The sequence below is a fragment of the Erithacus rubecula genome, assembly GCF_903797595.1.
Source record: "Erithacus rubecula genome assembly, chromosome: 20".
Classification (NCBI taxonomy): domain Eukaryota; kingdom Metazoa; phylum Chordata; class Aves; order Passeriformes; family Muscicapidae; genus Erithacus; species Erithacus rubecula.
In genome coordinates, this window is record NC_136672.1 from 9,605,345 (window position 1) to 9,632,706 (window position 27,362).

A 27,362-nucleotide genomic window follows, 5' to 3' on the forward strand; every position below is an offset into this window, starting at 1 on the left:
CAGGACCAGGGATTTAATTTGGAGTTTTACCCCTCAGTGGCGAGCTGGAAGCCACTTTGGCCATGATTCTCCTGGTGGTGTTGGTTGCAGGGGTGAACATGAGTGTCACCCCCGAGGCATTGAAGGCTGGCTCGTCCAGGCTGCCCAGGAATTTGTAGGGGAATTCCTGGGTGGAGAGGTGAACGATGAGACCCGCAGAGTCCCGCAGGATGTAGAGGAACAGCAGCGATGCTGCCCATTCCTGGGGGAGGAAGGAGGGAGGGAAAGGCACAGTGAGGGGTTGCTGCTGTGGGGATGGGGCTTTAGGGTTTAGTTTTGGTGTTTTTCAGATGTGTAGTGTGGAAGTCTAAACCCCCCCATAGCCTGGGAGTTGCTGGTCTGCTGTTTTATTCAGGCACAATCCCTCTCCAGGCTGGGAATTAAGGACACCTCACTGCCTCAGGCATTGGGAGATGGGAACAGAAGTGAGTTGGGGATAAATGACTTCATTACCTGAATCTGTAATTGGACAATTAACCCCTGATACGTAAATGGACCAAACTTATAATTGTGTGACAAACTCCTGCTCCATCCTGGGTGCAGCCTGGAAGGATTCTGACAGCCCAAGGTGCATCTATTGAAGGCCTTCAATAAATCCTCACTTTTATTCTCTTAATCTTGCCCAGCCCCTCCTCCAGGACCCCTCTAACCCAGCTCTGACCCACTGCCCAGCCCAGTGCACCAGGGAGAGCTGCTCCACAGGTGTGATGGGTCTGAAATCCCAGCAAGGTCTCAGATGGAAAACATGTTTTCTTAGTCCCAGAGCCAGCGAGGTCTGTGGCTAATTCAACACTGGAACCATGAATTGGACATTGTGTTCCTCTGGACAGGGCAGGATCAACAAGCAAAAGCGAGCAGCCAGCTTTGTCACGAGGCAGGTTTGTAGTGTCACAGGAAGAAGGAACTGCTGACATTTCCCAGGGAACCACAGCTGAGCCTTCTCACATCCCCTCACACAAAAACACTGCAATGTGAAAACACTTTGTAGTGGAAATCCTGATTTCCCTTTGGAAGGACTGACACTTGCCTGAAAACTTTTTGACTTCATCCTCCACACCAGAAGAATATTTTTCCATAGGAGAGCACAGGTTTGCTGAAATATTTGTGAGGCTTTCTTGGATACCCCCTGCATTTTTCCAGCTAAGATGAGAAAGAAAATGATAGAATTTAGAATAAAACAGGTGACTTGGAGTTAAATGCCACTTTAGAGGAAGCAAATAACATGTCAAAGGGGGAGAGCTGGTCTCCTTAATTTTGGACAACTGAGATTCAAAGGAAATAGTCCAAGATCATACAGGGGAGCAGAGTTGGGCTGGGCTCTGAGCTGCCTCTTCCACATGCACAGTTTCATCCTTCCTCACCCAGGTTCATCATTCCTTATCCAAATTCATCCTTCCTCCCTCAGATCCATCCTTCCTCATCCCAAAGAGGCTTTGTGGAAGGAGACAGCCACTCACTTTCCACATTTCCCTGCAGAAAGTGAATTTCTGTCTGGCTCAGACACGTGGTTTGCTGGCAAACCACAGCTCACGTGCTCTGGGTGCTGCAGCAGACCCTGAATCACGTTACAAACACTGAGAGAGGCTAAAAATACCTAAAATAGAGGCTGCCACTGCCTGTCTTCACCAGGCTGGTGAGAGACCAGTTTGTTCTGTTTTCACCCAAGTATTGAGGAACTTTAATGCAGTTAGAGCAGGGCAGGATCAGAACATCCATGTGCTGCTTAATACCCTCCTAAATACTGACAGGGAGTATTTCTTTGGGATATTTATTTCAGATTTAATCCAGTGGCCAAGCAGCAAGAACAGGAGCAAGTTCAGAGTGATGGGTTTCAATCCCTTCCCAGGGGAGCAGGGCAGGGAACCTCCCAACATGTTTTTGTGGTTTAATCCTTCTAAATGGCTGAAACCCAAAATCAGAGCAACCTCAAAGGCTGAGTGCTCCATTCCCCTTGGACAGCACTTCCTGATTTCACAGATTGGGCAGCTGGAGTTAATAAAAGCTTCCACTGCTCTGTTCCCTTCCCTGCTTGTTTTTTGGAAGAATTAAATATTTGTTTACTGCTGGGGCAGGGGATCCAGGATCCCAGTTTACCTTCTGTGTTATCACAGGGCTTATTTTATTTTATTTTATTTGATCCCCTGGTGCTCTGCTTTCCCTTAAACTTCCTTCCTGCTGCCTGCACTGAAGGTTAAAGGTAAATAGGAAGGGATTTCCAGGAAGTGCCACTTTTTAATTTCTTTTTTTCCTCAGGTCTGGATTTCAGTCATGAACTGAAAGCAGCAGCTCAGCCCAGGATGTTTGGGCAGTGCACAAAGTGTGGTGGTGTTTGGGTAACTAGGAAAACGTGATGGTCTTTAAAGGATGCACAGAATCCCTATAGTCACAAAAATCCAATTTAAAATGGAGCAAATCTAAAACTTTTAATAAAATTTTAACAAAGTTTCTGACAGTTTTAATTTACTTTTTCCTGTGGAGCAAAGAGCAAATATCACTGTGTGCCAAGTAAGGAGCCAGGAATTCAAACAAGTGATGCTGCCTACAAAGGCTGTGGAATTTAACTTTCAATCAGACACCTAATAAATATCAGCAATTATAAATTTTAAATTAGGTATCTAATTAATCTATTAGATTATTATTGAAAAGGTAAAAAATACAGCCAAGAGAGAATCCTCTGTGAGGCCAGAGGCTTAAAAATTCAGAAGACAAAACAACCAAATGAGAAACTGGAGGCAGTGATGTTTGGGAAACTTTAATCCAGTTAAGAGCATCCCTTGTAAAGCTGGATGTCTCCTGGGGCTCATTAAGTGCATCCAAACTTCCTGCTCTCCAGCAACTCCCTGCCAAGGTGCTGCAATAACTTTTCCTGGATCCTGTGTGCAGCTCTGCTCTACCAAAAGTCATCCCAGGAAGGCACATCCCATATAATCCCTTTATTTACTGTCCTGGGGAATTCCTCTTTGGCACCTCTTCAGGCTCTTTTCCTCTATAAATTTAACTTGTTGGTGCCTGAATATTCCTGCTCATTGTAGAGGGGTTGGACTGGGTGGCTTTTAAAGGTCCCTTCCAACCCAAAGCATTCCTGGAGTTTATGATTTTAGTTCCTAAAATCAAGCTGCTCTTTGGGAGCTCTGGCAGGAGCCTCAGTGCTGGTTCAAAGGAGAAACCCAGGCTGCATCTCACACTGCCCAGAGGATGCCCTGGCTTTCCCAGAGCCAAGGATTAACCCCTGCTGGAGGAGAGTGCAGAGCTGCTCTTTCCATCCCTCCTGTTTGCCAGTTCTGGCAGTTTTTGGTGATTGCATCTGATAAACCCGAGGCAGATTTGCACTGACTCCACTCCAACACACAAGCTGGAACAGGTTGTTTTTTCCTTCTCTCAGCTTGAAAATAACAACTCTAAACCTGCCCTTAATCAAAGCTCAACCCTTCAGCTCATACAGAGAAGTGAAATTTGGGGGTTTTGCATTTTTAAATGCATTTTTAGTGACAGCAAGGCAGGAGGAGGAGAGCAAAGGGAGGGAGCATCACCCAGTCCTCAACCTGGAGCTCTTCACCTGCAGCCATGGGGAGAACCAAAATCCACACACACCCAGAAAAGCTGAATATTTTTGCTCCTTTTCCTCTAAAATATTTTGTTGTGAACTTAAGAAAACAGAGCTGGAAGGTGCAACTTTTATGCATTCAGCATCATAAAGCATTAATTAGGAAAAACCTCATGAAAGCTCAACCCCTGCATGAAACTGCCCTGGGGAGAATTCTTCTAAATTAATTTTCCCTTGAGGAAAAAAAAAAAAAAAAAGAAAAAAAAAAGAGGAATATGTGACTCCTTACCTGAAGGTGTGTTTTCCATGGGGACCAGGGCTCCTCAGCTCTGATATCTCAGGACTGCTGGTCCCTTTTCAGCCCCAGGGAGGCTCAGCCTGGTGGCCCAGCCCGGTGGCCATGCCCCTCTGACGTCACCCGGGCAAACCCTCCCAAAATTTCTGGAGGGATGACCCAAGGTTGGAACAGCACCTACAACCAGCTGGCCCCGAGCCTGGGGGTGTTTACAGCACGGCTGGGAGGGTTTCACTCAACTGTGCAGATGTTCCCAGCAGAGTTGGGGTGGCCTGGGATGGGTGAAGCTTCACCCCTGAGAGGTGACAAAGCCACTTTGTCCCTGTCCCAGCTTCTCCAGAAGGAAAACTCTGCTGCCTGGTCCCCATTGTGCCCACAGCCTGACTCAGCAAATGCTCCTTCCTCTGCTGAGACAAATCCTGCATCCCAGCACCAACAGGATTTTAGTTCTTCTTTCTCCTTTCCCTGTTGTTTTGAGCGGTTTTGTTTTTCCCCTTCAATTTCCACTCCTTTTAATTGCTTTTCCAGCAGCTGCAGCACAGCTGGGAGCAGGATGGAGTGTGTTGGGTATTTAAAAACAGAACATCTTTCCAGTGGATCTGCATTCCAAACAGGGAGGTGAGGAAATCAGGCAAGGCAGGGAATCCAAACGAGCTGGCCACGGGATAATTCAACGTTTCAATGGATTCGACTGTCTCGGAACTTGCACAGCTCCAGGATTGTGCATCTGATTTGCAGAGCTGCCTCAAACCACAAGGGCTGGCTGCTTGTTGCTTAACAAAAGGCCAGGGCTCTGCTGCAGCTGCTGATTTACTCATTTTCAAGGCATGAGCTCATTTAGGAGAGCAGCAGAAGCGTTTTCCGGCATCCCTTCGGGTTGGGCAACAGAGGAGGCTCCTGCTGGCTGCAAAAACCCATCTGAGCTGCATTTCACCAAAAAACAGCACTTTCTGACCAAAACCTGTGCCTCAGTGTGGGAACCAGCCCTGCCTGATTGCACATTTTCTACAGAAAAGGGTTTTTTTCGCAGAAAAACGAACTCTGCTTCAAGCACTCCTTGGGGTTCCCATGCTGGTGCAACTCCTCAAAGTTTCCCTGAGAGCACAGAGCATCTCAAAAATCATTAAAATAATCCCTCAAGAAGATGCTCCATAGCATTTTCTGAGGAGGGGGCTCAGGACCAGATTTTCTATCTGCCAGAGGGAGGAGAGGGGCTGGGAAGGGAGCCAGAGCCTTCCAGGGGGGATGTGCCAGGCAAAGGAAAAAGGAACAGTGAGAGCTCCAGGAAACCCTTATCAAAGAGAAATCCAGCATGTCAAATCAGGGACTTTCTGGACATCTCTTAAAAGGAGCATTATAAGGGAATGAATTAATTTTAGAGCTTTAAAAAAAAAGAAAAGCATGGCACACTGCCCTTCCACACCATCAGCAACAAATGAGTATGAACTGCTGGGAACTGTCCCCATCTCAGATTAAACTTCTGTGAGGTTATTTCCTCTCCACTGAGGGGCTCAGGGAGCACAAACCCCTTTTATTTTGCTGCACCTTCACTGACCCATGAGGCTGGAGGTGGCAGCTCCTCCTCTTCCTCAGCAGGGTCTGTGCAGTGCCCTCCATCCCTTCATCCAAACCTCCCCCATTTCACTGCCCCTCACCCAGAGCAGCGAATCCACCTTGGGCACAGCTCCACGAATAAATTTATTTTTTTTTTATTTGGGTTAATTTTGCAGTGGCTGGAGGTGGTTCAGGCCTGCAGATGGACAATGGCAGGAGCACTCAGCTGCCCTGGGGTCACTGCTGGCCCCGAGCTGGGCTGAACAAACCCGGCTGTGAAACGCGGGTGGTCGGATGCTGAGTGTTGCAACACTGCAGAATTCCCCCAAATTCACTTTAAAATATGTAAATATTGCAGTCTGAGAGCCCTGGCCATGCCAAGAACCAGGCCTCCCACACTCTGCCTGAGCCCAACCACCTGAAACTCTGGTGCACCCCAAAATCAGCCCAGGCTTTGAAAACCACCCCCATTTCCAGCACAGCAAAACACCCAGAAAGCCAAGAGTTTAACAACCCAATCCATCTTTATTTTGGAAGTACTTCCTGCTGGGGAAGGGGAAATCCTCACCTTTACAAGCACAGCCAAGTGCTGGAAGGAAGGCAAGTGTGTAAAATGAACTGCACGTGGTCCAGCAGCAGCATCACAAACGTGTCACCTTCAGGCTGACACCTCCTGCTGCCACAGCTCTGTGCAAGAAATCCCACTTGCCAAACACAGACACTCTTAAATGAGGACTTTTCTTGGGAACATGAACAAAACCAGACATGTTAAACTCTCCATAGAAAAATACAACCTTGTGACAACACCATGGAGTGAATGCGTTTTCCAAACTTTGGACACATCACTGCTCACAGCAACCCTGCAAAGCAGCTCCAGGATCTGGGAATGTGACCCAAACCTGGGGATTTACCCCAAATCCCCCCCAAATCCAGTTTATCTCTGTGAGCACAGCTGGGTGTGTGTTGGATGGATGGGATTTGGAATGTCACTGGTAGCAGTTGAACCAAGGGGCTTCCAATGGCAGGAATAAAGTTCTGCTGTTCCCAGGGCATTCCCTGGTTTAATTTTGCCTGTTTGCTTATTTTACAGATATCTTAGGACACTTTGAAACACTTCTGATATGAGGATATGTTTTGGGGTGGAATTTTTACCCCATTTTAACATGTGATGTCACTCAGGCCAAAAAGATCCCACCCAAACTGGGAATTAATTTAATAAGCCAAATTCTCTGTCCTTTCTGTAGCTGCACAAAAGCCAGTGCCACCACCCACTGGGCTCCTCCAAGATAAACAACAGCACCAAACTGAGCTAATCCAAAATTTTCACATCTGAAATGTGAGGAAATATGGAAATATCTGAAACAGACAGCACAGAACTATTTTACAGACCATTAACTCCAAGTGAAAGAATAAATTCAAGGCAGACAGCAAGGCTCCTCACAGGTCACACTAATTCCCTAAATCCACGTGACAAGAATGTGCTGGACTGATGGGCAGGTGACACTTGGCTGAAACACCACTGGCAAAAAGAGACCAAAGAAATGTGGGAATTGGGAAAAATGCACTCAACTTGTACAAACCTCCATAGGAAAGTGCCAAGAGAATTCTGAGTCCCAAACTGCTCCAATTAAAGGCAAAAGCTCAGAGTTCCCAGGCACCAGCAGGGCTGAGGTTAAAGAAAGAAAACACCTGAATTTGGTTTTTTTTTTTCTTTTTCTGACAGGGAAGGTTCACCCTTCTCAGGCAGAGCTGCTTTAATCCTGAACTTTTAATTTAATCCCTCATTTCCAGGGCTGTGGTTCCCTGAGGAGGCAAATGGGATGTCCAGGGCTTTCTGTAGGGTTTGGGCTCAAATTTTACATACAAACCCAAAGTTGTGCATTTCTATGCAACCTGTGGGTACAAAAGAGGAAGTACAATTCTGAGTAAGGAGTTCATATCCCCAAATAACAAACTAATGGAAACAGATTTGGGCTGAACACACTGATAAACCATTATCAGACATACCACACACATTATTGCCTGATAATTACAAACAGCTGGGACACACTACTCCAACTTTACCCTTTTTTTTTTTTTTTTCTCATGAAAAACAAAGGTCTTTTCTAACTTTAAAGTGAAGATAGATAAACGGTATGACTTATGAAGCCAATGTCTCAATAGAAAGACATCTCTGTTCATTGCAGAGCAAAATGAACTGGGAGCAATCTTTAATTTCCCCTTATAAAACTAAAAGTGTGATGATAGCTTTGTGTAGAAAAAAACAAGAAAATAATATATTTTCAACATACATCTGTCATATCTCAGGCTAAAGGACTATTCTACTCTTCTTAGTGCTTCTATGCAAACCAAAGGCACCTTTCTTATGGATGAGGCTGTGAACTGGGAGCATTTGATTTGGGGTTTTGCAAAGGGGGTGGCAAAGTGCCAGGCTGGGCCCTGTGTAACTGACTGCAACCACAAGGAGGGACTGGGAAAGCACTGGAGCTCATGAATGCACTGGCAAGGAAAATGCAAACATCTCCAAAGCACTGTGTGTGAGAGCAGCTGGCAGGACACACATGGCCACACCCAGGGGAAGGATGAGACTGCTCTGAATGGAGACAAGGCAGAACCACATCTCTGCAACCCCTGCAGCTACACAACCCTGCAACCCCTGCAGCCACAGCCCTGCAGCCACATCCCTGCAACCCCTGCAGCCACAGCCCTGCAACCCCATCCCTGCAAACCCTGCAGCCACAGCCCTGCAGCCACAGCCCTGCAACCCCTGCAGCCACACAACCCTGCAACCCCTGCAGCCACATCCCTGCAGCCACATCCCTACAACCACATCCCTGCAAACCCTGCAGCCACAGCCCTGCAACCCCTGCAGCCACATCCCTGCAAACCCTGCAGCCACAGCCCTGCAACCATATCCCTGCAACCCCTGCAGCCACACCCCTGCAGCCACAGCCCTGCAACTCCTGCAGCCACATCCTGCAACCACAGCCCTGCAAACCCTGCAGCCACAGCCCTGCAACCCCTGCAGCCACATCCTGCAACCCTTGCAGCCACCCAGCCCTGGCTTTGTCCTTTCAGCCAAGCAGGGGAAGAAGGAGCACATCCACTCTGTGCACCCCCTGTGCCCCCCAGCACGCAGGACACAGCTGGGGATGGAGCAAAGTGCCACTCTGATCTGCAAATGAACATTTCCAGCCTGCTGGGATGCTGAGCCACGCTGGAGGTGCAGTCCAGGAGCCTCCTTGCAGCAGCACAGGGACTCTGCAGTGGTTTTCCCCCTCTCTTCTAAGCAGGTGCATCTTCAAAGCAGAAGCAGGGCAGGCTGGGCTGGTGCAGGGGCAGGGCTGGGTGTGCAGGACCCAAGGGCACAGCCAGACCCTGCAAACCAGCCCAGGGGCACAGGATGCTCCAGCACAGCTGGCTCTGCTCACACACAGGATTTAACAAGGGACAGCCCAACCTCAGGCTCAGCAGAGCCAGGGAAAGGCAGGTGGGAGCTCCTGCACCAGCCACCAGCACCAGGAGACTGCCTGGCTGTGCCCTCCTGCCCAAAAAAACCCAGAGGGGCTGGGGCTCAGCCAGAGGAGCCCTGGGGTGCTCCCAGCTCCTGTGGTGTTATTGCCAAGGCCAGGGTGGTGGGGCAGGCTCAGGGCTTCCAAAGCCAGCTGGCCTTGCCCAGCCCAGCTCCAGGAGCAGAGAGAGGACTCCTGCTGGCACCCAGGAGCAGGGGGAGCTCAGAAAATGACTCGGTCCTCCTGTGTCCTCTCCCACCACAGGCTGCTGTTCAGGGTGCCAAAGCTGCTCTCCTCCTCCTCCTGCTCTTTAGCCAGCTCCACAAACACCTGCAAAACATGGAAAAGACCCCATGCTGCTTGTAGCAACTTCCTTGGTCACAAATACAACTCATGCTAAAACCCTCATGAGTAATTAATGTGTTTCTTCATCTCCGAGTATTCTTAGGATTTTGAGGTTTTTCTCCTTACTCCTACCCTCCCACCTCTTTTCTTCAATGAAAAGGAAGTTCAGCACTGAAGGACATTAATTGTCAGCAATAATTAATCCACAATAAGCAATTACAAGTCTCAGCTTCACTCTCCTTCCAGCTACCAACAGCAAATGCCTGTTCTTGGAATAAATCAGAGCAGCTTTTCCACTAATAACAGCCATTTGCTTTCTTCCAGTCACTGCAGTTGGCATCTTATTTTTAGAGGGGAAAACAGGAATAAAGAGGAGCTGGAGAGCTGGCAGATGTGATTCACTTTGCAAAAAGGGAATTTAGTTTCCCAAAAATGCTCCAGCAGGCATCAGCAAAGCAGCCCCAGCAGCCTGGGAGCAGAGCCTGGGGGATGAGCTGCCTGCCCAGGGCTGCTCATCACAGGCTCATGGAATGTTCTGGGCTGGAAAGGAGCTTAAAGCTGATCCCATCCCAGCCCTGCCATGGCAGGGACACCTCCCACTGTCCCAGGCTGCTCCAAGCCCCATCCAACCCAGCCTTGGACACTCCAGGGATCCAGGGGCAGCCACAGCTGCTCTGGGAATTCCATCCCATCCTTCCCCTTCACAGGGAGGAATTCCTGCCAAATATCCCACCCATCCCTGCCCTCTGACTCCTTCACCTGGCAGGGTTTACACTCACAGAACAGAGTTTAACACACCTGCTCCAGTGTTGCTTGAGAAAAGCTGTAGTCCTCGATGTTGAAGGCATGTTTTACTGGGGAAAGAATCAGCAAGAGGAGATTTAGGGACACTTATTCTTCATTTGGAGTTGGGGACAACATTAACAAAAGAAAATTAAATCAAAGAAATGTGGAACAGCAATGGAGGAGTGACATCACATGGCAGAGGTGTCAGTTATGGGAGACAAAAGGATTTGTGTGTGTGTGATGTATTCAAGTGCTTCATTACCTTCTTCCAGCTTGGAAAAAGAATGTGAAAGGGACTGCACATCTTCTTTAGGAATTTTATATGCCAAGATAGAAGCAAAACTGGAACAAAAAAGCAAAACAAATTAAGCTTCAAGCAAAATCACTCAAAGAAAAAATATTAATACCCCATGGAATGGATTTAAACTCCTTTTCTGAAGGTTAATGCAGTCATTCTGACTTATGAACACATGAGGAGGAAGGGAATGATGCAGGTTCAGGTGCATCAGCTGAAACCCCTGAGACTGTTTAAGTTCATGCTCTTCCACTCAGGTTCAATCATTTCTATTCTGCTTACTCATGGCAGATTTGCCTCCTGGAGCTCCCAGAGTCCTGAGGTTTTGGATTTCAGCTGAGCTGGGAGGTCCCAGCACACTCTGGATGTTTGCACAGGGAGCTGCATCATTCCCCTGCTGGACAGGGAACTCCCCTCCCATCTCCCAGGTTTGACCCTATCAATATAGCAGCTGAAGCTAATTTTTGAGGTGAATTTGATGCTCCTTTGATGCTCAGGAAGGGTCACAGCCACGACCCCCCAAGGATCCCACAGCTGTGATGCTGCAGTGCCCTTTGTGGAGTGTCTGCAGCCACCCAGCCAAGCCCTGGTGGAACAGCAGCCAGCCCACACTCAAACTGAGACCCAGAGCACTTCCAGGTAAGGGCAGTGAGTCAGACTGGGATTTCAGCCCTTTCCTGGAGGCCCTGACCCAGCAGGAAGCTGTCAGGGAACAGCTATGCAGAAATCCAGTTTTGCTTCCTCCGTGCCAAACATCTGCGTGGGCTCCCGGCCCCGCCCTGGCAGCCTGGGCTCTGCTGCCTTCCACATCCCTTCCTTTTGTTCATCCTTCATTTATTTAAAGCTGTGTGTAAATATTAACAATCCTCCCCCAGTGCCAGGAGCTGCTGGAATCAGAGGTTTTTATAACACCAGTGTTTTCTGGGTGTCTGTCAAACCTCACCTGTCCTGGCGGCTGGCGTTGGGGAAGATGTGCAGGATCTGGCTCTGCAGATATTCCACCTGCTGCACATCTGCTGCTTCCCTCAGTTTCATTTCCAAGAAGTATCCTCTGCCAAACTTGCTCTTCAGGTGTTGGACAGTACCTATACACCTACAGATTAGTGACAGAAAACACAAGTTGTACTCAAGGACAGCCTAAGCTCAAGCAGATGCTTTTTGCAGGTAAGGATTCATTTTGCTCCACATTTAAGGAACCAAACTGATCTGTATTTTCAGGGAAGTAGATCCCAGGTGCCAGCTGGCTGTGCCCCCTGCCCCAGGGGCATCTGGTGGTACCTGAGCTGCCCTGAGACCAGGATGGCCACACGGTCACACACAGCATCTGCCTCCTCCATGTAGTGTGTGGTGAGGATTGCTGCTCTCTCCTTGTTCTTGAAGGCTGCTCGGATTGCCCGCCTGCAAAACAGCCCAAACCAGCCCTGAACAGAGACATCTGGCATGGAACAGCAAATCCTGCCCTAGGAGGGAAGGAGGGCTCTGATGGACCCTCTATTTATGGATTACTGCTACTCCCAATGCAACAATTAACACCTGCATTTCTTAAGAACTGTATTCCTTCTATTAATTTAAGGATTTCTTTCAACTTTCAAGGCTGTAATTCCCAGGTTGTTCTGGGAAAGGACACAGCTGCACTGCACCTGGAACACAGGTTAGGCTGATCCTCCTTTTTTTGTTTTTCTCCTTTTTTTTTGTGTTTTCTGTGTCCAGCACAGGAGGAGCTGCTGCAGAGAGTCCAATGGGGCCAGGGAGATGCTCCAAGAGCTGGAGCACTCTGCTGAGGATACAGGCTGAGTGTTGGGGGTGTTCAATCCAAAGAGGGGAGACCTCAGGGCTCCTCTCAGTGCCTGAAGAGGGACTGGGGACAAGGGATGGAGGGACAGGCACAGGGAATGGCCTCCCACTGCCAGAAGGCAGGGTTAGATGGGATATTAAGCAGAAATTATTCTGCTTTATTGGAAGCTATCCCTGCCCAGGGCAGGGGGGTGGAACTGGATGATCTTCATGGTCCCTTCCAGCTGTGTGGGGCTCTCTGGTGCCAGCTCAGCCCCAGCACTCACCACATGTGCTGCTTGGCTTTGGGGTCCATCCCAGTGGAGGGCTCATCCAGCAGAGTGACCCGTGGGTTGCCCAGCATGCTGAGGGCAAAGCAGAGCTGGGGGGGAAGGCAGAGGGGCAGGGTGAGCACAGGCAGGGGGCTGGGGACCCCCAGAGTGACCCCAGAGCCCCCTCACCTTGCGTTTCAGCCCCATTCCCAACTTCTTGGTTGTCTTCTGCAGGTGGTCCTTCAGATCCAGCACACTGGAGATGCTGGGGAGGGAAGGAGCAGGTGGGGGATGGTTTGGATTCCCCCTCACCAGCTGCTTTTGAGCAGCTCAGTTACAAATGTTTGTGTATCAAGTATAAAAAAAAGCAGAGCAAAAAGCAGAATTGGAGCTTCAATCCAAAACCACCTGTTCTGGAGGAGCCTTGATGACAACACAGAAACAGCTCCAAGGGCAGGAGTGCCCATCCTTGCAGCTTCTGCAAAGGTCACTGTTAGCACTTCATGACCTTAAAAATATAACTTTAAAAAAAAAAAAAAAATCAAAATTAAAATCCCAATTGAATTTTGTGTGGATGAACCTTCATCTCCTCACCTACGAATGGCAGAATTTCAGCCAAGCTTAAAACCAAACTTCAGTAGAAACAAAAATTGCATTGGGAAAGGTGAGATGGGGGGGAAAAAAAAAACCAAAAAAAGCAATAAGTCTGAAGATTAAAAAAGCCAAGGCAACCTCAGCTGAAGCAGAAAGATTTCTGTAGTGAAGTGCTCACCGCTTGATGACTTCTTTAACATCAGCCTGGCTCATGCCTTTGATAGCACCATAAATCTCAAAGTGCTCCTGCAGGGTGATGTCTGGCCACAGAGGGTTTGTTTGAGGACAGTACCCCACGAATTTCACAGAGTCATCCTCACTGCTCAGCCCCAGGGAATCATCTCCCATCAGAACCTGTGAGGAAAATGCCTAGACTTTAATCCAGAATATTACACATTTCCTTTTTTTTTTTTTTTTGCATGGTTTTACCAAGATGCCCTCAGGAGTGCTTGCATTAACAACAATAAAACTGAAATATGGGTTGATTTTTTTATGCTACTGGAACATACCTGCCCACTGGTTGGCTCAATCTCTCCAACAAGCATATTAATTAATGTGCTTTTCCCAGCTCCATTGGGTCCCAACAAACCCAGGATTTCTCCTGAAAAAAGACAATACAAACATTGCCCAGAGATCAAATATTGATAAAAGATAGATCAAAGAAAGCAGCTGAACTCCAACCTTTCTTCACACAGAGGGAAACATGTTTGGTGGCCACTTTCTTTATTTTCCTCCCCAGAAGAAATTCCTTCCTTTCATCAAACTCCTTGTGCAGGCTGCTGACCAGGATTGCTGGCATCTGGCAGGGAAGAGGGGGGTGGCTGCAGGTCCCAGGGGCTCTGGGGGGCTGCAGGGGGGGGTTTGGGCAGAGCAGGATTCACCTCTTGGCTCCTGGGGCTGCTCAGGATCTCCTTGACCCGCAGCCTCTCTGCCTTCACATCCTCATCCTCATTCTCCTCATGGGGCACATCTGGGAACTTCCAGGGCTTGGCTTTGCTAAAGCATTTCCTAAAAGGGAGGGAAACAGCAGCAGGCTCTCAGCTGAGCTTGGCTCAGGGATTTGGGGCTCAAAGCCATGGGCAGATTCCTGCAGTTCAGCCCAGGGACTCAGGGACTGTCACTGTGTCACTGTGTCACCTCCCTGCTGAGCCATCTGTGGGGCTGCAGCATCCTTGTGTGCAATGGGGGATGACAATTCCCTTGTTTTTACATAGGCAACACCCTTTTAAAATCCCTGATTTTGCAGTGAGGTAACTTGAAAGGAAATGAACCCCCGGATTTCTGCACCCCAGTGACAACTTCAGATGGGATGGAATGAAAGATATTTCTTCTACTGTACACCCCAGTTTAACCACCAGCAGCACCTTCAAAACCAGTTTATTTAGACAATGTCTTGGGGAAAAAAAAACCATTCAAGAGACACACCTGAAGAAGGGATCTTCTCTCACCATCCTCCCTCCGTTCTTCAGCTCGAAGCAGCGCAGCAGGAACAGCCACACCACACACTGCAGGTAGGGCTGAGGCACACAAAAACCACCCTGGTCACCTGGGCAGCCTGGGGGAGACCCCCCAGAGTGATGGGGGACAAGGAGCTCCAGCTCTGCACCACCACACAAGTGCTGGACTTGCCAAGAATATGAAATTTTTCATTAAGTGCTGCTCAGCGGGTCTGAGGATGCACAACCGAAGGGAGTTCAGGTTTCAAAGTAATTATTTGGGGTTTTTGTCCTTGCTCTGGAGCTCTTGCTCCATCAGCAGGGATTAATAATCAGAATTAATACTGGCAGTAATATAATGTGATATTTGTAATTATTGTATCTATCAATATAAACCCTGGTGGGCACAGCAGTTTTCCTGACTCTGCTGCTGCTGCAGGCTCAGTACAGAGCAAAACTTTACTGCTAAAGATGATGGGCACAAGGGGATCCCAGCAGGAACCACAGTTCCCTACAGCAAATTGGGATTTTTTTTTTTTCCTATTTATAAATAAAGAAAAGAAGCCAAAGCCATGCTCACAGCCAGAACTGCCACCAGCAGCCTGTCCCAGGGGTCGTGATATCCCCCACTCTCACTCTTGCCTTTCCATGAGACCTGGGAATTCAGGGAAAAAAAAATCATGGTCAGTAAATAATCACCTACCAGAGACTTCATTTTCATTATTCCCCATTTTAAAACAAAGCACTTTGTTTAATAGGAACAAGGTGATTTTTTTCCCCCAAGCATTTGTTATTCTTCAGGTGTTAAGTGGCTACACACTGAAGACCCCCACCCAATCCCAGCCATGTCCAGGGGCTCTGGAAAGGATCCCTGGAGTGCTCTTACCTTTATAAAACAGATCAGGCAGCCAATAAGGGGATAAATAGGAATGGAGATGGAGAAGATATAATGCAGGACTGTGGTTACCAGGTAATGGTCCAGGAAAAAAGACACTTCAGTGACCACTGTGCAGAGCAAGGCTGTCTGTACCAAAGAAAAGGGGAAAAAAAATCCATTTTCACCTACTTCAGATTCTCTAAGAATAAGATGATGAATTTAAGGCACTTTTTCTTAAAGCTTTTATCACTCAGGATATGGCAGTGAGGGAGATTTTGGTAAAAGTTTCCCATTTCCTGTGCATTAGGGACACACAGTTCAACAAAAGAACTGGAATTTTTTTGAAGTGGCTTTGGAGATCCCCAGTCTTCCCACTCATCCCAGCTCCAGGCCAAGGCACTCACCACTGAAAATATAAATGACCAGAATTCCTTTGTGTTCTGGACTTTTCTGAAGGTGAAGGAGACCACATAGGTGAAGAGCACAACTGAGGGGACATAACCAATCAGGCAAAAAATCTGCAGAGACAGGAAAGGTTTCTCAGGAATGTGCACCAGGAATTTTTTTTTTTGCATAAGGATCATCTGGAATTACCTCAGTGTGATATACAACTCTGGATTTATCTTTGTCACTTTATTTGATGTATTTTGCTGCCTTGGTTCATGGATAATATATATTATTAAAGATGCAAATTAAAGAATGTGTGGAGAGGCAAAAACTCCTCTCTTCAGTTTCCTTTAAACTTTTTCTCATTTTTTTATTATAACACAGGCTCCCATAAATGCTGACCTCAAGATTCTGGCAAATACTAAGAATTCCACCATAGCATTTTTTGTAGAAATTCAAACAAGGGCAGCAAACCAGCCCTGCAGCCACATCCCAAACCTGATTAACTCTGGAAAAGCAGCTGGGAATTCCTCTCCATTCCAGCCAGCATCACAGGGAATGCTCTGAATACCAAAGACATGAATTCTTGTGGTCTCCTCCATGTAATCCCATCTGCAGCTCTTTGCAGAGATGGGCTGTGCTCAGTCACTGTGCCCTTGGCAGCAGCAGGAGTTGGAGCAAACAGCAATTCTCCATCTCAGCACAGAGCTGAGGCAGCAGGGAGAAGGGAGCATTTCCTGGAGAAATCCTGGTTTTAACAATCAACAAGGCTGGAAAAGAGCTTTGAGATGTGAGCAGAGCATGGCACCAAGGGCCATTCATTCCTTCAACACCTCCAGGAGAGACTCCAGCACCTCCCTGGGCAGCCCCTTCCACTCCCACCCACCCTTTCTGTCAACAAATTCTTCCTGTGTCCAACCTCAACTTCCCCTGGTGCTGCTTTGTTTTATTCCAGCCCTGAAAGAAACTCCCAACCTGGAGCTGTTTTCCCCACAAAAAACATTCTTTGTGCCAGCAGCATTTTCCCTGTGAATCCATGGGGAGAATCCAGCTGAATCAAGTGAAGAAAATGAAAAAACCTGTAGGGAACAAGGTAACCCTGACTCACCACAGCCAGGAACTTGCCCACATAGAAATAAACACCATAGTGGAAGGCAAAGAGGCTGCCAATCATCAGGGTGAGGATGAAGAAGAACAGAGGCAGATCCACCACAGCCTGGCCAGTCCAGTAAGCTGAGGGGTAGAGCCCTGCAATCTTCAGCTGGGTATAAGCCTTGATCTGCAACACAGCATTAATCAGCTGTTAATTCAAATTAGCCTTGTGCAAATCCACCCCTGAGCTTTGCACAGAAAAGCTTTTCCCAAATCTGCTCCATCCCAGTGCCACCCATGGTGTTGTTTTAAACCTCTCTTGGGATCTTTCCCCAAATCCCAGGATTTTTAACCCCCCTGTGCATCTCTGCATGGACATTACCTTGTGGTTTTCTGCATTGTCCATTGCAAAATAGGGTGGCATCCCAGTGATGATGATCCCCAGTAACACAGCTTCAAAATAGATCTCCAGCCTGAAAATTGTGTCTGGAAGATCCTGGGATAGAAATCACATTTATTCAATGCCAGAATGGAATACATTACATTAGGAGCTGGAACACAGCTGTGAATGCCAAAATAAAAAGTCTGTGGATGTCAAGATCACCTGAGCTGCAGCAGGAAGAAAAACACCTGTGGAAGTTTTGGGAGTATTTATATGAGGAATAAATAACTGAAGAACTATCAGAGCATTTATCTCCTGCAGCAGGTCCTCTCCTCTCCCAAAGGCCCCTCCAGACCAAGAACTGCAGGCAACCACCAACAAACTCCTAATGAATTAATTCACAGGACCATGGAATGGTCTGGGCTGGAAAGAACTGTAGGGATCCCCTCATTCCAACCCCCAATTGCTCCCACAAGACTGGGCTGCTCCAAGCCCCACCCAACCTTTAATTCCTGACACAACATCCTCTTTCCAAGCCCCTTTTCTCCTCCCCTTCCACAACCTGCAGAGCAAAATTCACCTTTCACATCTCTTAAACCCCCCAGACAGTCCCAAGCAGCTTTTCCCTTGGCTTGGGGGGTGTTTATGCACTCCCCCTCCCACCCAGGGATGCTCTGCCCTCCCCACAGTGTCCCAGGGTGATTTTTTGGGAGCTGCTCACCTGAATCAAGGGGTTGCTCCAGATCTGGATGCTCTCAGTCACATTCAGACTGTGCAGGAGGAGGTTGCTGACAATATTCATCAGAACTGGCAGGGAATGCACCATGGTGCTGTTGAATATGATGTTGAAAACATAATTCTAGAAAGAAAAATATGTGCTGTATTAATCCTTCCACCCTGAGAGGGCTCTCCTTAATTAAACCTGAACACTAGGATAAATTTTGCATAAGCAAGTGCTTTGCAGGAAGCTCTGGGCTGCTCAGGGTGCTTGTCACACACAGCCTGAGTCAGGAAAACTCCTGCTCTCAGAGGAGGAATTCCTGGGAATAAATTCCCAGCATGTTTCACAGAGCAGTGACACTCTGACAAATGGCACTCCAGACAATTACAGTCTGGGAAACAAAACACACAAGGGATGATCCTGCTAATGGATTTCAAACCAGACAGGCAAAGATGTGCAGCAGTGTCAGGGAATAAAAATGGGAACAAGAGCCAGAGCTGGCACATTGCAAAGTATTTCCCTTGCTGGGGATTAATTATGATCCCAAAGTTCAGATCTTCCTGTTACTGTGAACACAAACAGCCCAAGAAACCGATTTTTCTTTACACATGAGAGAGCCATGGAATTATACTTCTGTCAAACTGTAATTCAGTCAAGTACAAATATAAAAAAAAAAAAAAATCATAAAAAATTCCTCTGCCAAGTGTCCTGTGAAGCAGAACATTTCTCCTGGCTTTCTGTGTCCTTGTGGGGAAGAAAAGGGGAAGGAAGTTTGACTGGCTTACTGTAATTATAATTATGGAAGAAGATTTACTTTGCTAATATTCCTACTCTGCAGCCTGCTGTATAAGCAGTATGATATTATTTGATTCCATGACTCCAGAGCTGCTTTTCAGGTAATAATTTGATATCCCAGCCCCAGCAGCTGCTCTGTGTGAGCCTTACCTGCCTGGCCTCGAGGGCAAACACGTTCAGAGCTGCACTGTGAGGTGCCACTGAGACATAATCACTGTCATTGAACATCTCCCAGAGGATGTTCATGCTCCCCAGGGAGTGCACAATGTCACTGATGTCCGACTCTGGGGACAGAAAACAACATGGAATCATTAAAGACCTTCAGGATGATGCAATCCAGCCATTCCCCACCCCCAAGGCATGTCCTTTAAATCCCTCCTCATCACCAGCCTGCAGGATTTGACACAGAATTAGCAATGCACAGCTCAAAAGGTGCTGGTTTCTACTGCTGGGCACTTTTAAAACATCCTCAGTTGAAACAAAAAAGGAATTTTCCCAGATGTTTTACAGCAGGATTTTAATGTTGATTTATCTCAACGTTTTTGGCCACTTCTTTCACCTGAATCATCTCTGACACAGCAAGAACAAGGACGTGGAGGTGGGAGGAGGATCTCCAAACCAAACCCCATGAGACAAACAGACAATTTACCACCCCTGGGCACTTGGAAACTCTTCATCTGGGTTAATTCCAAGGAGAAAATTCATTCCCAAGCCCAAAAGCTGGGAGGAGGAGAGGAGCTGCTGCCCTACCTGTGGAGTTCTGCAGCAGCAGCCGACTCCTGTACTTGTGGGAGCTCTCTCCAGGCTTCAGCAAGTACAGATCTGGGGAGAGTCTGATGGCAGCCACAGCATTTTTGATGATGTGGTGTATGAAAAACAACAAAATCTGAACTACAAGGAAAATGAGGAAAAGCAACAACCTGGAAGAAATGAAAGATTGGGGTTTATTACAACTCAGTGAAAGCCAACCCAGTTTTCTGCTCATGCTATTAAAAAAAAAACCAAAAACAATCTCCCTCATCCCCTAAAACCCCATTTATTAACAGAATTTACAGCTCCACACTTGCTATTTTTAAAATGTAACTATGGGGGGAAATGAAGGCCAGGATGTGCTTTCTCTGGTGTCACTCAGACAGGTTTGGGGACTCACAAAGCCCCAGTACTCACATAACTCTGACACACTTGTTCTCCCTTTTCAGACTGAGGAAATGCACTTTGGCTATGGTGGAAACCTGCTTCTTCCACAGGGCTGAGCTGCTCATGGCTGGTGCCTTGGCCTCAGACAGCACCAGCAGGCTCTGCTCCATGTCATCCAGGGATTTGGTGTCCATCTCATCCTGAGCTTGCTGGGAGTGGAACACGCTGTAATCTGAGAGAGGCAGAGAAATCCAGGGAACTGATGCTCTGACAGAGCTGGGAAATGGGAGAGCAGCTGGAGCCAGGGGCCAGAGACTCCTCCTTCTTGCTGTTGTAGGAGTCACCTCACCCATCCCATGGAGCCCATCCCATGGATCCCATGGAGCCTATCCCATCCCATGGAGCCCATGGAGCCCATCCCATCCCATGGAGCCCATCCCATCCCATCCCATGGAGCCCATCCCATGGAGCCCATCCCATCCCATCCCATGGAGCCCATGGAGCCCATCCCATGGATCCCATGGAGCCCATCCCATCCCATGGAGCCCATCCCATGGAGCCCATCCCATGGAGCCCATCCCATCCCATCCCATCCCATCCCATCCCATCCCATCCCATCCCATCCCATCCCATCCCATCCCATCCCATCCCATGGATAAGAATTACTAAACATCTGAATCTGAACCAGAAATACCATCCTGAGCTTTTAATGCCCACCCTGGCAGAAAAAGAAGATTAAAACACAGGAGAGAGGAGCCAAGGGAAGAGCCCTGGTCCTTCCCACCTGCTTGATCAATCTCTGCCTCCACTTCCAGCTTCAGGTACACGTCCTCCAGCGTGGTCATGGACACCCCATAGGTGATGACCCCCAGGTGGGAATGGGTGTCCAGGTCAGAGAACAAACCTGGGGACAGAGGCAGCTCTCAAACTCTGCTCCAGCACTTCCAAGAGCCCTTCAGGCACATCACACCCACCCCAAACCCTCCTGAGAACAAGCAGGGATGTGGGAAGAGCAAATAAATCAGAAGGGACAGGTTGTGGATTGAGAACCAAGGTGGGATAGGCTCCTTTTAGCATTAAATTTCAGTGTCTGTGGTCAGGAAATGTGGTTTTGCTGAAGTTGTGGTGCTTCTAAAAACTGTCTTAGCATCCTGAAACTCCTGGGCTCAAAGTTTTCTCAGGGCAGGTTCAAGGTGACCTCTCCTGGAAAAATCATCCCCAGGACAACTTGTCTAAATCCCTGCACAAGGATCTTAGAAATAAAACCACTGAGCCATTTTATATCTGTAAAAATACACACTTATATATATATATATATGTATATATATAACTTGAAGACCAACATGAGGTTCAGAGTGGGAGAACTTAACAGCACCTTGGGGTGGAAAATGTCACTGGGTTTTTGTCAATCCTATGAAATAAGGACTTTAAAAAACAAAAAGGAGCTTCAGAGCCAAGGTGAGGCTGAAGGGAAATTCAAATACATCAAATGGGAGAAGCACTGGGATATCTGACCAAACTCCTCAACCCTCCACAATTTCTCCTGTCCCAGTTGTGCTCCCAACCTCAGCTTCTCCCTGAAACAGTTTGGGGGAATTGATTCAATCTCAGCCTTTTAGCAAAGTGCACCCAGTGGCAAAGCACATAAATCATTAACTCCAATGCAATAGAGGAAAAAAAAAATTTATGGAATAGCAGCTGCATATTCCCATCAATATTGATGCTCCCTTGGCTTCCCACACCGTGCAGAGGGTGCTGGTTTAATTCCATTTATTTCTGGGAGGCCACAAGGAGCCCTGCCTAATTATCCTCAGATAATTGCTGCCACCTAGTGAGATCCTCCCCTCTGCTCCCTCTCTCCATGGAATTTCAAGGCCCTTTGCAGTTCACAACAAGAGTTTGTAGGGTTTTTTAATGATTTCTGTAGGAATTTTTGTAGGTTTTTGTATGATTTCTGTGTATTTGTAGATTCTGTAGATCCTGTGCAAGAGGATGCTACAAAGCTCCATAAATACCTGCAAAACTCTAAAAATGCCTTCAGAACTCCACAAATACCCACAAAACCCCACGAATAAATGCACAAAACCCACGAATAAATGCAAAACCCCATGAAATCCTACAAAACCCCACAAATAACAACAAAACCCCATGAAATCCTACAAAACTCCACAAAAAATGGCAAAACCCCCACAAAACCCCCACAAAAAGTGGCAAAACCCCCACAAAAACCCCACAAAACCCCACAAATCTCCACAAAACCCCACAAAAAAATTGCAAAACCCCCACAAAAAAAGGCAAAACCCCCCCAAAACCCCACAAAAAATGGCAAAACCCCCACAAAAAATGGCAAAACTCCACAAAAAAACCACAAAACCCCATAAAAAGTGGAAAAACCCCACAAAAAATGGCGAAACCCCACAAAAAAATGACGAAACCCCACAAAAAATGGCAAAACCCCACAAAACCCCACAAACGCCTACAAACGCCTACAAACCTCCACAAAAAATGGCAAAACCCCCCAAACCCTACAAAACCCCGCAAAACCCCAACAAAACCCCACAAAAAATGGCAAAACCCCACAAAAAACCCACAAAAAATGGCAAAACCCCACAAAAAACCCACAAAAACCCCACAAAACACCCGCGAAACACCGCGAAACACGGTAAAAGATGACAAAACCCCCCAAACCCTACAAAACCCTGCAAAACCCTGCAAAACCCCAACAAAACCCCACAAAAAATGGCAAAACCCCACAAAAACCCCACGAAACACGACGAAACACCACGAAAAATGGCAAAACCCCCCAAAGCCTACAAAACCCCGCAAAGCCCTGCAAAACCCCGCAAAACCCCAACAAAACCCCACAAAAAATGGCAAAACCCCACAAAAACCCCACAAAAAATGGCAAAACCCCAACAAAACCCCACAAAAAATGGCAAAACCCCACAAAAACCCCACAAAAAATGGCAAAACCCCACAAAAACCCCCGCGAAACACGGCAAAAAATGACAAAACCCCCCAAACCCTACAAAACCCAGCAAAACCCCGCAAAACCCCAACAAAACCCCACAAAAAATGGCAAAACCCCACAAAAACCCCACGAAACACGATGAAACACCACGAAAAATGGCAAAACCCCCCAAACCCTACAAAACCCCGCAAAACCCCAACAAAACCCCACAAAAAATGGCAAAACCCCACAAAAACCCCACAAAAACCCCACAAAAACCCCACGAAACACAACGAAACACGACGAAACACCACGAAAAATGGCAAAATCCCCCAAACCCTACAAAACCCCGCAAAACCCCCCAAAACCCCCCCGCAGTACCCGGGAAGCGGTGGCTGTCCCGCAGCGGCAGGCTGTACACCAGCTGCTCGCGGTTGTGCTGCAGCAGCGCCGCTGCCGGCACGTGCTGCCGGATCAGCGCCGTGGTGGCCTCGCTGCTGCTGCAGGGATCCATGTGCATGCTGCAAAACAGCACGGGGCTCAGGGGGATGGGGCTCAGGGGGTTTGGGGTTCAGGGGGTCTGGGGGTTCAGGGGGTCTGGGGGTTCAGGGGGTCTGGGGCTCAGGGGGGCTGGGGTGTGAGGGAATGCTGAAAAACAGCAGGATTTGGGGTCTGAGGGGGTTTGGGGTCGGAGGGAATGCTGAAAAACAGCAGGATTTGGGGTCTGAGGGGGTTTGGGGTCTGAGGGAATGCTGAAAAACAGCAGGATTTGGGGTTTGAGGGGGTTTGGGGTGTGAGGGGGTTTGGGGTCTGAGGGAATGCTGAAAAACCAGAAGGATTTGGGGTTTGAGGGGGTTTGGGGTATGAGGGGGTTTGGGGGTTGAGGGAATGCTGAAATACAGCAGGATTTGGGGTCTGAGGGGGTTTGGGGTGTGAGGGAATGCTGAAATACAGCAGGATTTGGGGTCTGAGGGGGTTTGGGGTCTGAGAGGGTTTGGGGGTTGAGGGAGTGCTGAAAAACCAGAAGGATTTGGGGTCTGAGGGGGTTTGGGGTCTGAGAGGGTTTGGGGGTTGAGGGAATGCTGAAAAACCAGAAGGATTTGGGGTTTGAGGGGGTTTGGGGTGTGAGGGGGTTTGGGGCCTGAGGGAGTGCTGAAAAACCAGAAGGATTTGGGGTCTGAGGGGGTTTGGGGTCTGAGAGGGTTTGGGGTGTGAGGGAATGCTGAAATACAGCAGGATTTGGGGTCTGAGGGGGTTTGGGGTCTGAGAGGGTTTGGGGTGTGAGGCCATGCTGAAATACAGCAGGATTTGGGGTTTGAGGGGGTTTGGGGTTTGAGGCCATGCTGAAAACACAGCAGGGTTTGGGGTGTGAGGGGTTTGGGGTTTGAGGCCATGCTGAAATCCAGCAGGGTTTGGGGTGTGAGGGGTTTGGGGTTTGAGGCCATGCTGAAAACACAGCAGGGTTTGGGGTGTGAGGGGTTTGGGGTTTGAGGCCATGCTGAAAATCCAGCAGGGTTTGGGGTTTGAGGCCATGCTGAAATCCAGCAGGATTTGGGGTGTGAGAGGGTTTGGGGTGTGAGAGGGTTTGGGGTGTGAGGCCATGCTGAAATCCAGCAGGATTTAGGATCTCAGAGGGTTTGGGGTGTGAGGGGTTTGTGGGGTGAGGCCATGCTGAAATCCAGCAGGATTTGGGATGTGAGAGGGTTTGGGGTGTGAGGGGTTTGGGGTTTGAGGCCATGCTGAAATCCAGCAGGATTTAGGATCTCAGAGGGTTTGGGGTGTGAGAGGGTTTGGGGTGTGAGAGGGTTTGGGGTGTGAGGGGTTTGGGGTGTGAGGGGTTTGGGGTGTGAGGCCATGCTGAAATCCAGCAGGGTTTGGGGTGTGAGGGGTTTGGGGTGTGAGGCCATGCTGAAATCCAGCAGGATTTAGGGTCTCAGAGGGTTTGGGGTGTGAGGGGTTTGGGGTGTGAGGCCATGCTGAAATCCAGCAGGATTTAGGATCTCAGAGGGTTTGGGGTGTGAGAGGGTTTGGGGTGTGAGGGGTTTGTGGGGTGAGGCCATGCTGAAATCCAGGTTACCTGAGGCGATAGCCAATGCCCCACTTGCTCTTGAGGAACAGGGAGGAGCCGAGGCACTTGAGCATCCCCTGGGAAATCACAGCTTTTCTATCTGCAAAGCAAAGCCAGGAGGGGCCCTCTGAACATCCAGATTTCACCCCAAAGCCCCTCTGCATCCCACAGCAAGGGCACCCCAGTGTTTTGGTTTAGGGCAAATTGAGGAGGAAACTTTTAATTATTTTTTTTTTTTTTTAGGAAACAGGCTTAAGGTATTTTTTCTTTATAATTGGTTTGGGGAGATATTTTTTTTGGAGAGAAGTGGGAAAACCTGTTTGTTTAATAGGTTTGTTTTTAGTCCCTCTGGCACTGGGAGATGTTGTGGCTCAGGCCAGGGCTGGTGAGCTACAGGTGTGAGCTCTTGGTGATTTTTTGGGTTTTTAGTTCAGAGCAGGAGTGGGGGAAGAAGAAAGAGACGAAGACGAAGATGACCAACAAGAAGAACAGCAACAAGAAGAACAGCAACAAGAAGAAAAAGATAAAGATGATGAAGAAGAACAAGAACGAAAAGAAGAACGAAAAGAACAAGAACAAGAAGATGAAGAACTACTATAGTTTAGGAAGTTTCTCTGCTTCAGCTAGCCAGAAAAACTAACTAAAAGCAAAGGAGAGCTCTCTCCTGCTCACTGCACACAGCCCAGTCTGTGTGAAGGATGTGGGGGAACAAGGGCAGGCTCTGGCAACAAACTCTGCACTTCTCTCCCCCTTCACTCCTGGAACCAGTCTGAAAACTGCAGCACTCAACATCCAACACCACCAGAACAATTTGGGGATACAAAGTCACCCCTGGCCAGCCAGGGCTGGGCTCACCTGCCAGGATGTCAGCCTCGTCCATGAAGTGGGTGCTGAACACAGTCACTCCTGTGGCTTTCCTGCTCCTCAGCAGGTTCCAGACGATGTGGCGTGAGCAGGGATCCATCCCTGCCGTGGGCTCGTCCAGCAGCAGCACCTGGGGCACCATCAGAAGGGTTTTACAGAGCCCTGAGCTCACCAATCCCTCCCCAGCACAGCCAGGAGGGTTTGTGTCAAACCTGCCAGGTATTCCCCTGAAACTGGGAACATCCCAGGATAACAAGCTTTTGTCACTGTGCTTTGAATAAATCCATCTCCTGTTGTGGCAAATGGAAAAATCCTGTAATTAATTAATGCCACAACATGTTTTATTCTGGTTCCAACAGAATTATGTGGTAGAATCACAATTTAGCCATGGATTCACTCTTTCTGCTGAGGGTTAAATGCACACACCTGCTTTTAAATCCCCAGGAACTGTCACACTCATCATTTTTAACCACAGATCTCAAAGCAGTCCCTGTCCTCACAGGCCAAAAATGACAGAGCTGGAACACAAAAGAGCTCTCTGCCTCTGCTCCTGCTCCTGGGTGCCTTTGGAAGAAAAGCATCCAACAATTTCACTGGTGGGGGATAAATGCTACCTTGCCAGAAATGACACACAAAACTTTGCCACACGATTTAACTGCCAAAGAGATCAAACCCAAAGCTGCTGCCACTACCTGAGCCTCAAGCACAAAGGTTGAGAGATTGAAATGATTGCAATTAAACCATCAACGAAGATAAAAAGCAGCTCAAAGGAACAATTTCTGTATTTTGCACATTAGTTGGTTTTGACAAGAGAGACCAAGCCTTCCATGGATCAGCAACACCAAGCTGGGAATAATTCCACCCCTCTCACCTTGGGGTTCCCAAGAACAGCAACTCCCACTGACAGCCTCCTCTTCTGCCCCCCACTCAATTTTTTGGCTTGATTGTCCCTGATGGGCTGCATCTCCAAATCCAGCAACACCTTCTGCACCTTGAAAACACAAGAAACACATTTTTTATTATTAAAAAAATACACAAAAACCCATAAATTTTTAAAACCAAGATATTAACAATTAACATTCAAATTAGCTGCTGCTGGTTCCCAGTGCGTTCTGTATCTGAACTACACAACCTACACACAAAGTTTAATGGTGTCTATAACTGGACCAAAATACCAGATTTAAAATATTTAATGGGCAGTTTCATCTTAGGAAAAATTAGAAGTTCATCCTTGTCTAAATATCTGCCTGAGCCTCTTTGTGCATTGTACCACAAAGCAATAACTCCCTGCAGAATGAAAACCCTGCAAGGATATTTTGATTTACAGGTTAAAAACGCACATTTAAGACAACACCCGTGGCCAGGTGAGTTACCTCCTGTATCAAATCGTTCTGGGGGATGCCCTTGATGGCAGCAAAGATGGAGAGGTTCTCCTCCACAGTGAGAATGTCAAAGTGGATGTCAGATTGGGGGCACACCCCCGCGATCTGCCGCACCTCCAGCATCTCGTCGATCTCAGACACTCTGTGCCCGTAGACAGACACAAACCCTGCAAGGAACCAGCACCAAATCAGGCAATGGTTTGGGTAGGGCTGGGCCCTAAAGCTCAGCTCATCCCCACTCCCTGCTGTGGGCTGGGAACTC

General features: G+C 48.0%; 2 protein-coding genes across 2 annotated transcripts in view; both read right to left on the reverse strand.

Annotated features, from left to right (window-relative positions):
* LOC306810655 (ATP-binding cassette sub-family A member 10-like) overlaps positions 1 to 4,072 on the reverse strand; it is a 28,197-nt gene extending 24,125 nt beyond the window's left edge. Inside the window, exons 1-3 of the mRNA XM_079323480.1 lie at positions 3,873 to 4,072; positions 1,057 to 1,179; positions 31 to 231 (exon numbers count right to left, since the gene is read on the reverse strand). Of these exons, the coding sequence (XP_079179606.1) occupies positions 31 to 231; positions 1,057 to 1,179; positions 3,873 to 3,891 (343 nt within the window). The 5' untranslated portion in view covers positions 3,892 to 4,072. The remainder of the gene's footprint in view (positions 1 to 30; positions 232 to 1,056; positions 1,180 to 3,872) is intronic.
* A 1,867-nt stretch (positions 4,073 to 5,939) lies between these two features.
* Positions 5,940 to 27,362, reverse strand: part of ABCA5 (ATP binding cassette subfamily A member 5) — a 36,551-nt gene continuing 15,128 nt past the window's right edge. Inside the window, exons 14-41 of the mRNA XM_079323479.1 lie at positions 27,092 to 27,267; positions 26,590 to 26,709; positions 25,710 to 25,848; positions 24,864 to 24,954; positions 23,168 to 23,307; positions 20,621 to 20,740; positions 19,867 to 20,068; positions 19,450 to 19,619; positions 18,850 to 18,983; positions 17,905 to 18,042; positions 17,184 to 17,297; positions 16,818 to 16,988; positions 15,727 to 15,840; positions 15,332 to 15,469; positions 15,026 to 15,100; positions 14,435 to 14,526; positions 13,891 to 14,017; positions 13,691 to 13,808; positions 13,519 to 13,610; positions 13,188 to 13,363; positions 12,605 to 12,680; positions 12,431 to 12,525; positions 11,649 to 11,768; positions 11,314 to 11,463; positions 10,338 to 10,417; positions 10,088 to 10,143; positions 8,263 to 9,274; positions 5,940 to 8,063 (exon numbers count right to left, since the gene is read on the reverse strand). Of these exons, the coding sequence (XP_079179605.1) occupies positions 9,167 to 9,274; positions 10,088 to 10,143; positions 10,338 to 10,417; positions 11,314 to 11,463; positions 11,649 to 11,768; positions 12,431 to 12,525; positions 12,605 to 12,680; positions 13,188 to 13,363; positions 13,519 to 13,610; positions 13,691 to 13,808; positions 13,891 to 14,017; positions 14,435 to 14,526; positions 15,026 to 15,100; positions 15,332 to 15,469; positions 15,727 to 15,840; positions 16,818 to 16,988; positions 17,184 to 17,297; positions 17,905 to 18,042; positions 18,850 to 18,983; positions 19,450 to 19,619; positions 19,867 to 20,068; positions 20,621 to 20,740; positions 23,168 to 23,307; positions 24,864 to 24,954; positions 25,710 to 25,848; positions 26,590 to 26,709; positions 27,092 to 27,267 (3,332 nt within the window). The 3' untranslated portion in view covers positions 5,940 to 8,063; positions 8,263 to 9,166. The remainder of the gene's footprint in view (positions 8,064 to 8,262; positions 9,275 to 10,087; positions 10,144 to 10,337; positions 10,418 to 11,313; positions 11,464 to 11,648; positions 11,769 to 12,430; positions 12,526 to 12,604; positions 12,681 to 13,187; positions 13,364 to 13,518; positions 13,611 to 13,690; positions 13,809 to 13,890; positions 14,018 to 14,434; positions 14,527 to 15,025; positions 15,101 to 15,331; positions 15,470 to 15,726; positions 15,841 to 16,817; positions 16,989 to 17,183; positions 17,298 to 17,904; positions 18,043 to 18,849; positions 18,984 to 19,449; positions 19,620 to 19,866; positions 20,069 to 20,620; positions 20,741 to 23,167; positions 23,308 to 24,863; positions 24,955 to 25,709; positions 25,849 to 26,589; positions 26,710 to 27,091; positions 27,268 to 27,362) is intronic.